This window comes from Arachis duranensis, chromosome 5 (genome assembly GCF_000817695.3).
Source record: "Arachis duranensis cultivar V14167 chromosome 5, aradu.V14167.gnm2.J7QH, whole genome shotgun sequence".
NCBI lineage: Eukaryota > Viridiplantae > Streptophyta > Magnoliopsida > Fabales > Fabaceae > Arachis > Arachis duranensis.
In genome coordinates this window covers 85,265,095-85,277,136 of record NC_029776.3, presented here as the reverse complement: position 1 = coordinate 85,277,136, position 12,042 = coordinate 85,265,095, and the positions used below count along the sequence as shown (strand labels likewise).

Here is a 12,042-nt window from a genome sequence, read left to right as displayed (position 1 = left end):
TGTAGAAACTCCACCAAAATACATAAGAACAAGGTCTAGGCATGGCCGAGAGGCCAGCCTCCATGATCTAAGGACTAGGCGTCCAAAGATGATCCTCAGATCTAAAGTGATCAAAAGATGAAAATACAATAGCAAAAGGTCCTATTTATAGAGAACTAGTAGCTTAGGGTTTACACAGATGAGTAAATGACATAAAAATCCACTTCCGGGCTCTCTTGGTGTGTGCTTGGGCTGAGCATTGAAGCATTTTCGTGTAGAGACTTTTCTTGGAGTTAAACGCCAGCTTTTGTGCCAGTTTGGGCGTTTAACTCCCATTCTTATGCCAGTTCCGGCGTTTTACGCCAGAATTCTTGAGCTGACTTGAAACGCCTGTTTGGGCCATCAAATCTCGGGCAAAGTATGGATTATTATATATTGCTGGAAAGCCCAGAATGTCTACTTTCCAACGCAGTTGAGAGCGCGCCAATTGGGCTTCTGTAGCTCCAGAAAATCCACTTCGAGTGCAGGGAGGTCAGAATCCAACAACATCTGCAGTCCTTTTCAGCCTCTGAATCAGATTTTTGCTTAGGTCCCTCAATTTCAGCCAGAAAATACCTGAAATCACAGAAAAACACACAAACTCATAGTAAAGTCCAGAAAAGTGAATTTTAAATAAAAACTAACTAAAACATACTAAAAACATACTAAAAACAATGCCAAAAAGCGTATAAATTATCCGCTCATCAATTCCCTATCATCACACAGTAGTCCCATGGAATAGGAAGCATCTTGGAAGGTAGAATATGTAATTTCATTAACTGCCCTAATAGACTCATATGCTGTGCAACCTCTCTGAACAGCTAACAAAATTCTCATATAGTAAATATCACCTGTACCCGATGGAACATAGTTTAATCTCCCGATAGAATACCCTCTTTTGCGTGGATGCCATTTTCTTGCTTCTCTATCATAAACAAATTGATTTGGAAACTCAGCATATGTCAAAATTTGACCTGATTCAAATTTTTTATTGGCCTCCATCCATGCTAAGAACTTCGTACATTTTCGTTCCTCTTCTTTCACGATTTCCTCAAGATCGTCATTATCTTTAAAGATGATATTTTACTCTCCAGGCAAATGAAAGATTAATTTTATCACTGAAAGCCACCTCTAATGAATATCATAAGTTAAAGTTCTCCATACAGCCTCACATGCAGACAAATATCTACAATCCTAAAATTGTTTGATCTCATCAATAACCTGAGCATCCTCTCCACTAGAAGCTTCCTTTGTAACTCCAACTGCTACCCTGTCTGGACCATTATTCACGTACTTGAATAAATATTTGATAGCATTTGACTTGTTGCAGTACTCTACATTAACATGCGCTTGATAAGACATCAGTAGATATACATTGTATGGAACCACATTCCTATTATCCATATGGACTCCCTTCTTCTCAGTAATCACTCATGTGTCTCGTCTTCTATATGATGGGTATCCACTATCATCGATAACTGTGGTTCTACTGAATGTTTTGGGATAATATTTAGTGCAGTACATATCTTTCATATAGGAAGATTTTGAGAAAGCTCTACCACATGGACATGGTCCATGAATCATATATGTAGATACAGCTCTAAACAATTTTGGGTGCCGAACTGAATCTGACAACTCTGAAGATATTAACCGATCAATTTGAGTTGTCGTTGTTATCTTATGGTCTCCACTTAACCATAAAAGAATGTGAGCATGTGGTAGACCTCTTTTTTGGAATTCTACCGTATACATCTCTTATACCAAAAAGATAAAACAAAATATATATGTTATAAATAAACTATGTATTTTATATATGTGCTTTGATAAATTAAGGGTGATAATACAAAATCAACAATATGTTAAGTAAGAAAATATTTTGCCATTTATTTTATAACAATCTAAAGAAATATTTCTCTAAAAATAAGGTTGGATGATGAGCAATACCTGCATCTAGCACTCCAAATGAAATTTCTTGCTTAAGATCCGAGATTAAATATATTTTACAGAAAATAATATATATTTTTTCACAATTTTTTTTCAAATAAATATAAGTTTAATCTCACAATCAATAAATTCAACTAATAGTTAAAATCTTTTTTTCACTTCTTTAAATAAAGAAATTGAAAATGAATAGCTTATAATTAAAAAAAGAGAAAAAAGATGAAAGTACCTCTATTATTGTATAGAGACAATCTAAAAAATAACAATGTAAATGGAGTAAAGAGAAAATTTATAAATGTGATAAATAAAAAATTTAAATTTAAAAATTGTAACGGTTAAGAAGTCACTTAATTAAGAATTAGTATTAGAATTTCAAATTTCAAATTCTTAAATAGAGTTTCCTAATAAGCTAGTGCAAATTTTAAATTTTTAAATAAAATTTTCTAATTAAACGTTCGTTATTAATTAGGAATTTAGTAATTTGTTAATTTAAAAATAATTTTTATTAGTTTGGTCATAAATAGTATTAATCCTATAATTTGTCGATAAAAATAAATAAAATTAAATACAATCTAAAAATTAATAACCTTATAAATTATGTAAATTTAGAAAAAAAATATTTAAAAAGAGAGAAAAAAATGAAAGTATTTTATTATACAGAAACAATCTAAAAAATAATAATGTAAATTGAGTAAAGAGAAAATTTATAAATGTGGCAAGTAAAAAAATTGAAATTTAAAAATCAAAACGGTTAAGAAGTCACTTGAATATGAATTAGTATTAGAATTTCGAATTTCAAAATTTTAAATAGAGTTTTCTAATTAGCTAGTACAAATTTTAAATTTTTAAATAAATTTTTTTAAATTAATTCAATTTTGTCGGAACAACATTAGAAACAGAATTAAGTATAGAAAAATGTCAAACTAAATTTTTCTTTTAAATAGTATAAATAACATCACATATTAATAAGATTGGTAACTCTATTTACTTTAATATAATCTTTTGTAATTAGCATAGTAGCTTGTAAATTATATAAAGTTTTAAAAAATATTCTCAAATAGTAGCTTGTAAATTATATAAAATTTTAAAAAATATTTTCAAACCCAATTGCTTACTTAAAAATTCAAATAAAAAAGTGTATTTAAATTTAAATTTAAAATTTTAAACATAATACTTTAATTAAAATTATAATTAGATTTTTTTTAAAATAAGTACACATTAAAAATTAATAACTAACTTAATTGTATCAACAATAATTCATACGAGAAATTTATAACTTTATGACATTGAATATTAAATTAGAAATTAACAAAATATCAACGGTGTGAATCGAATTAAAAATAAAATCACAAGTAATAATCAAATAACTTCAATTTATATTTAAAAAAAATTCTAAATTCCAAACATAAAGATGGAAAAGAACCAAAGAAAAATAATAAATCAATAAAAGATAATGTTTCCACCAAAACAAACATATACTTGTCATTATTCTATTAGATAGACTCTAAAAGGAATTCCAAAATATGTGCATTCAAATTCTCAAGTTTCATTCTCAATCTTGATCTTCTTGCAAGTTGAGGAAGTATCTCCTTGCACCTTCGAATCTTTCGACTCTGAGGATAATCGCTTGGTTGGTGTAATAGCATTTTCCAACACTTCGGATTTATCATTGTCCGTAACTTCATTAGAGAACTCAAGCAACAAATTCTATACAAAATAATACATTTAATTAAAGACTTCCTTTTCACCTTTTATGTTATCTCAATAATAATTTTTTAATAAAATAAATACCTTAGCACCTTCTACTTTCTCCCTTTCAATGATTGAGGATGCCTTTGAAATTGGAAGCAAATCACTGATGTAGTCAACATCCTAAAATTATAATTAGTTATTAATTATTATTTATATATTAGATCCTACTAATGACCAAGAAAGAGAAAAATAAACTGATTTTTAATAGAAAGTACACTTATAACTGTACTCACAATTTGAATAGGGTGAACCTTTTTGAATTTATTTATGAGGTCCACATTATCAGTCATCTTCTTAACTTTATAAGAAGGTAAAAAATATGGATTATCAGATATTTGAACTTCAACGATGAAGAGGAAGGTCTTATCAATTAGGTTGAGCAAAAGTATAGGTGTATCCGATAGATCTCCTTTCTGTAGGATATTACATAATATATTAATAATAAATAATATAAAAATTACCATTAAAAATATATTCACTAATGTTTTTAGAAATAAATATTGGTTAGAATCTACCAATAGAAGTGGATCAAGTATCTCTACACAATTTTTTTCCAAAATTTGTTTTGTCTCCTTGTCAAAGACTAAGAAAAAAAGCATTTAATTCATGTGCATAGTTGACAAAAAACACAAACTCCGTTATTTTTCTATATCAAATAAAATATTTAATGTTAAATATATTTTTTATAACAAAATAAACAAAAAATAATTACAAGTAAAAAAGTAACTATCAATAAAATAATATCAAATTATATATATTTTATATTTTAAAATTTAAAAATTAACAATAAAATTAAAACGTCAAACACAATTTAAAAAAATTAATAATTAATTTATTAATTATTTTAAACTCATAAAAAACTAACTACGGAAAGAATGCTTTCTATTAAACTTGTTTTTTAAAAAAGATTTAAATACTTTTTTTCAAAATCAATCCAAACTCATTTTTCAAAAAATTTAAATACTATTAATAAAAAAATGCTTCCATTTTTTCAAAAACATTGCCTTTGAATAAAAGTATTTGTTACCTATTAATAATGTTAATAAAAATATTTATAATAAAATAAATTAAAATAACAATTTAAAAAAATGAGAATATCAAAATTTTTAGATTTATAAAAATAAAGATATAATTACCCATCATCAATCTCTAATTCAATAATAGTATACTTGGTAGATTTGTCATTCTTTGTAAGAGTCTTCTCACTTCTAATTCCAGTAAGATATCTAATAACATATGAAATGATTTAAAATAAAAAAATTATTGTCTTTGTTAAAAAAAAACACAGCCTATTCATGATGTGTAGTCTTAGAGTTACCCTCATTGAGTCCAATACCAAAATATCTTATTTGGTAAGATATTTCTTCCTTTAGCAAATTCACGAATCGAGACACAAAAGCCATCTTAACTGAAACGTGTATTTTTTCTTCCTAAAATTTGATAAACAAAAATCAAAAAACAATTAGATGGGATAAACAAATAAATTTAAAATATAAATAATATAAATTTAAAATAAAATAAAAAATATTAGTAGAAAACTCACATCTTCATCGAGCCAAACCATTTCAAATGAGTATGGCAATGAAAAATTTCCGTAACTTGATAGTGTCCATAATCGTATCACTCGTATACGTACACACAAATTGTTGATTGTAGGATTGATTTATGCGATTTTGTGAATACCAGCCATTGAAATAAATAGAGAAATTTTAAATTTTGGATGTATGTAAAAAAAAGATTTGATATACTTTAAATTGTGGTGCTTTACATATCTCATAACTTATATTTTTATAATTAACTCATAACTAAAATGTTTTAAATTTGATTGACTTTAATTTAAATTTAAATTATATTTATAAATAAAATAAATAAATATATTAACAATTTTTAAAATTCTAAATTAACGTAAATATATTTAAATTTATGTATGTAGTTGCAATTTTAAAAAACAAATCTACAAAAATTTACAAAATAGTGCTAAAAAGAATCACTAAATTTTTAAAAAATAATATTAAAATTTAAAAAATAACAACCTAAATAAAATAATTTAAAATTTTAAAATAACAACTTAACTATAACAACCTAAACAAATACTTTAAAATTTAAAAATAACAACCTAAGTAAATAATAATTTATAATTTATAAATATAAATATAAAAATTTTTAGTAACGATACTTAAGTAAATAAATTCTCAAACTCAACGTATGAGCGTCACGTTAATATATGAATTTTTATTTATATTATTATAAAGATAAAGATAAAAATACGAATTTCTATTTGTATTATAAGGATAAAAATAAAAGATAAAGATAAAAATAAAAAATAAAGATAAAAATTTAAACCTTTTCTATAAAAACTGCTACTGATCAATAAACTACGAAAGTTGGTTGCATTTCTTAATCTTATATGCTAAGTATACGACACGATAAACTAAGTCACTAACCCCACAACCATACTCGTTTCTTCTTAGAAGCCCAAATCCACTAAAACCATTTTCCATTTTTACCCTTTTTCCCTTCTTCCCTTCTTCCTTTCTTTTCTTTCTATCTCATCTGTCAGTTTGGTTCAGTTGAACAGAATTGGGTTTGCCGTTCGCCGTTTGCGTTGCACCGATGAATACGACGCCGTTTATGGACAAGCAGATTATGGATCTCACCCACTCAGGTTCTTCACAGAGCAAGGACCTCATCGACCTCATCAACAACAACAACCATAATCACAAACACAACAACACTGATGACGAAGATGAACGTGTTGAATCCCAACTAGAACATCATCGTCAAGAAACCCTAAATAATAATCTCAATGGGATTGGGGTCACCAAAGATGACATCATTCCTAGCTACGATTTCCAACCCATTCGTCCCCTCGCCGCTTCTTCCCCTAATTACGATTCTGCCCCCAATTTAGCTGCTTCTGCTGCTTTCTCAACTAGGTCATGGAACTCCGATTCCAATGCTAACACTTCCCCTCCGCGCCCTCTCATCAAGGTAAGACTTCACACTTGTTTTGCCCAAGTTTTAATCTTTTCGTGATTTCCTGATCTGGGTAATAATTGCCTGTTGTTTGAGGGTGAGGTGTGATTTGATTTGTTGCTCCCACTTACCAATGATTTGGTGGTTATGAATCATGGAGTCATCACTTAGTGGAGTTTACATGACTACTAGTTTTGGAATTGTATGTGGTTGAATAAAATTGAATGTAAGATTTTCAGTTTGTGAATATGACAAGTTTCAGCATTGGAAGTTAGGTTGCCCCAGGTTTCTGTCCAGCATGTTTGTGGTTTCTAGTTTCAACCATATTGCCATATGTCATGCTTTGTTATAAGATTTTGATATTGTTGTGTAACTTCGAATAGCAAGTTGAATCTTCATGCTTCCAGAGCTTTCAAACCCTGTGTGTAAAATGTTGATATCATTTCGATAATTATCTTCTGACTCATTTGATCAAAGTTAGCTGATAAGATTGAAACCATGTGATTTGTTTCTTGAGCCTTTATAGTTTAATAACATGCATGCTGAATTGTCTCACTATTTTGTAGTGTCATGAAAGGTTTGAGCATTTGAAAAATCTTGTGATCTTATATCGTTTGTATAGGAGAGAGTAAATACTTAATTTACCATTTCTAGTATCTTGTTTGCCCTTAAATATTAAGTATTATCCTATTTTATACAGAGTTACAGTTCTCTGGATACTATTGAACCTACAAAGGTTGCTGCGGTAGGAAAGGACCAAAAGGCTCTTGATGCAATAATTTTGTCTGAAATTGATCAAACCATGAAGAAACATATGGAAAATTTGCTTCATGTTATGGAAGGTGTTAGTGCGCGGTTAACACAGCTAGAAAGCCGAACCCACCGACTTGAGAATTCTGTGGATGATTTCAAGGTATCTGTTGGAAACAATCATGGAAGCACTGATGGAAAACTAAGGCAATTGGAGAATATTCTGCGAGAGGTATATTTTTAATTATTATTTATCAATCATGTTCCCTCGTAAGTCTTCCAACCTTAATGGTTAGCAGCATTTATTATGTTGAATCAATTAACAAAACTAGCTGTAATAAACCAATATTTGTACTAGGTGCTATTGATATGATCTGATTTTTACTTTGTGTTTTGTGTGCTACGCTTCAATTCATGTTTTTGTTATTGTTTATTCTCATCCTGGTTCTTGCCTAGTCATCTTACTATTTGATGATACAAAATATACAGGTGCAATCAGGGGTGCAGACCGTCAAGGATAAGCAAGATATATTGGAAGCTCAGCTGCAGCTGGCAAAGCTGCAAGTGTCAAAGACGGATCAGCAGTCAGAAACACAAACTAGTGTAGTTACAAATCCCATTCAGCAAGGTGCATCTGCACCCCAGCAATCTCAGCCACAGTTTCCTCCTCACGCTAATCTCCCACAATCAATTCCTGCAGTCCCTTCCCCAAATGCGCCTCCTCAACCTCCCCCTCAACAGGGATTGCCACCTCCAATTCAACTTGCAAATCAATTCCCACAGAACCAAATCCCAGCTGTTCCTCAGAGAGACTCATACTTTACTCCACCACCACCTGTTCAACCTCAGGAGGCCCCAAATCAGCAGTACCAAGTGCCTCCAACTCAGCAGCCGCATCCTCAGCCGGGGGCACCCCCACATCAACAGTATCAACAGAGCCCTCATCCCCAGTTCTCACAGCCAGCACCTCATATACCTCAACAGCAGCCAGCACCTCATTTACCTCAACAGCCGCCAGCAATTACGCCCGTAAATCTGCCGCAAATTCAATCTTCACTTGGCCAGCATGTTGAGGAAACACCTTATGTTCCTTCGCAAAACTATCCACCCACTCTGCACCAGCCAACATCTCAGCCACCTAGTGGGCCTCCGCCTACCCAACAGTACTATGGCGCACCAACCCATGCATATGAACCGCCATCAAGTAGACCTAATCCAGGTTATTCTTCTGGATATGGTACATTATCGGCTCCTGCTGAGCCGTACCGTTATGGTGGATCATCACAATATGGTGGCACACCTGCACTTAAGCCACAACAACTACCTACTGCTTCATCAGTGTCTCCAAGCAGTGGAAGTGGCTACCCACAGCTCCCGACTGCTCGTGTACTCCCTCAGGCTTTACCAACTGCATCTGTAGCAAGTGGGGGTTCAGGTTCTACCGGAGGTGGGAATAGGGTTCCCATTGACGATGTAGTTGACAAAGTTTCTAGTATGGGATTCCCTAGGGACCACGTAAGGGCAACGGTTCGGAAGCTGACAGAGAATGGACAATCAGTTGACCTGAATGCAGTTTTGGACAAGCTTATGAATGATGGTGAACTGCAGCAAAGAGGTTGGTTCAATCGGTAGCACAAGGTACAATTGACCGAACTTTGTATAGAAGAATCACTTGTTTCCTGAATCCTGATGAAGGCTTATGAGGAATGGGGACTATTTATGGTTGGATTGTGACAAATTGGATGCCTTGACTCTAATTTTTCTCTTTTCCCCTTGTTCTTGTTTCTTGGAAATTTGAGATTGTTATGTTTGCTTGTCTGGATCCAATTATGACTTGATCTTGTTCTGTATATTTATATTCACAATAAACATAAGTGGATTTGCAAAAAAAATTGATTTGGACATAGAACTGCTCCATGTTCTGCCACCCAACTAATTGTCATCAGATTTGGTGACTAGTTTTTCATGTTAACATCTCTGATTAGGCTTTATGAGAGGCCTTTCTTTTCCCCATGATGACCAACTGAAGCTGTTAAGTGTTAATGCCAAGTTCTTCACTAAGTATCTTCAAAACTTGTTGACTTTGGTGACGAGACCAACTAAATGCAGAAACAATTAGCTTGTGCAGATTTATAGCCTCATAAGTGGAACGGCATAACATGATAAAATTGGTACCTCATTACTTGATTCAAAACAAAAAGGGAAGTCGGTGATACAAGGTTTTCATTTTTACAAGTGTATAAAATGCAGAAAATATATACATATGCATCAATATGTATTAGTTATTATTTGTAAATCTATTTAAACAAAATTTGAATATTCAATACAAGCAAGGGGTTTTTGTGTGATACCAAACTTGGTTAACTCCAAAATGCTAAAAATTTGTTACTTTGGTGGAATTTAAAATAAACGAAGACCTGTTTTCTTAGTTGATGGGACTTTTGTCCCTTACGACTTTTTTGTAAAAGTAGTTTAAAGTAGTTTGATAAACTTTGATTTTACAAATTTTTTATGCCATAATCAATGTCAGGATAAAACCGACGTAATTTTAAAATATTTGTACAATAATGTTCCACATTTATGCAAAAAACCTAACCAAGTTATTCAAGTAAAATTTCATTTAAAATATTTATACAATAATGCTCCACATTCATGCAAAAAACCTAACCAAGTTATTCAAGTAAAATTTCATTCACGCACCCCCTCCCCTCCCAAGTTATGTGAAATACATGCGTGCCCCCATTCCCCCTCTTATTAACGTAACAGAATTATGTAAAGCTTCTTCTTCAACGTAAACATTCTTCAATGTTAACGATCTGCATTGCAATTTTCGAATCTGCTTTCGTCGTTCTTCTTTGTTGCTCGCTATTCTTCTTCTTTTTCTTCTCTGCTACTTGTCGTTCTTCTTCCTATTCTTCTTCATTTTCTTCTTCGATATGTGAATTTATCTTTTTCGCTTTCAGATTTCAATAGGCTATCAAAATAATGAATGATTCAACTTCAAATCAGTTGAATGAGAACGATTTGGATTATTCTTTTGAATCCTATCAAGCGGACGAGATTTGGATTATTCAATTTTGAATCAAATTGAATGGAATGCAATTGATAAATTGAATTGAATGGACGCAGGTGTTCTGAATTGAATTGAATTGATAATATCTAAATTGTAGACACATGTGTTTTGAATTTGATTTTATATATACAATGTTTGGTTCATTTAGCATTGTACATTGTTTTCACTTTGATTTATATTTTCGTTTCATTTTGCAGGTAGGTGTCTGAATTTATATAATGGACGGTGTTCGGTTCATTTAGTATTATACAATGATTTCGCTTTAATAATATTTTCGGTTCATTCTGCAGTCCAGGTTTGTTGTAGATGAACAATTTGTCCCAAAGGTTGGGATGACTTTCATGACACTAGAAAAAGCTAGAAAGTTCTACAAAAGTTATTCCAAACTTGCCGGTTTTTCTACCAAAATAAGGAACACGACTCGAAAGGGAGACGAAATTAAGAATCAACTAATCGTATGCAGTAGAGAGGGGAAGTGGAAATCCAAGATATTTCCAACTCTGAAGACAAACCCCTTAGCCGGCATAAACTGTCCAGCCAGGATTTACGTACACATATTGAAGGATGTCAGTTTTTGGACAATTTTTAAAGTTGTTCTGAATCATTCACACCCCTACTATCCAGACCGAGCAGAGATGCTCAAACAACATAGGGAGCTAAGCATGTTTGTGCGTCGCACCATTGAAAACAACGAGGAAGCCGAAATCAGACCGAGCAAAACATACCAATCATTTGTAGTAGCAGCGGGCAGTCATCGGGAACTAAGTTTTATAAAAAAACATGAGAAATTACATCACAAGGGAAGTATGAAATATTTTCGAACAAGACGATGCCAAAGAATTTGGGAAGTACCTATTAAGAATGAAAGAGAACAATAAAAATTTCTCTTTTGAGCTCAACCTCGAGGGCGATCACTCCATCAAAAATGCATTCTGGGCCGATGCAAGAAGCAGGCTGCATGCGAGTATTTTGGAGACATTGTTTCATTTGACACCACTTACAACACAAGCAGGTATTCGATTCACCAAAATTAAGTCTTAGGGTCACACAGGCAACACATTTCAGTTCATAACTGTTGCCAGTGTCCATTTTTGCAGGTACAATCTGGCTTTTGGTTCTTTTGTGGGCATGAATCACCACGGTCAGTCAACACTTCTCGGATGCGCTCTGATAAAAAATGAGGACATCCAATCATTAAAATGGCTAGTCAAGTGTTGGCTCCGTTGCATGGGAGGGAAGGCACCAAAAGGCATTTTCATCGACCAATGCGCATCGATGCAAAGGGCCATCGAGATGTGCATGGTAACAACAATTTATCGGTGGTGCATCTGGCACATCATGAAGAAGATCCCAAACAAATTAAAGGGTTACAAGTGACACAAAGAAATTGAACAAGAGATGAGTCACGTCATTTGAAACTCGTTCACAAAAGATGCATTTGACAAAAACTGGAACGATTTTGTCACAAAGTTTGGCATCGGAAGCAATAAGTGGCTCTCAGGTAACCGACGTTTTTAATTTAAATTATTTTG

General features: G+C 32.2%; 1 protein-coding gene across 1 annotated transcript; it reads left to right on the top strand.

Moving 5' to 3' along the window:
• The first annotated feature begins 6,148 nt into the window (after window positions 1-6,148).
• On the top strand, window positions 6,149-9,428 carry LOC107490056 (uncharacterized). Its single transcript, XM_016110820.3, has 3 exons — window positions 6,149-6,702; window positions 7,388-7,669; window positions 7,927-9,428. The coding sequence occupies exons 1-3, from the start codon at window positions 6,325-6,327 to the stop codon at window positions 9,067-9,069; spliced, it is 1,803 nt and encodes a 600-aa protein (XP_015966306.1). The 5' UTR covers window positions 6,149-6,324; the 3' UTR covers window positions 9,070-9,428.
• The last annotated feature ends 2,614 nt before the right edge of the window (window positions 9,429-12,042 follow it).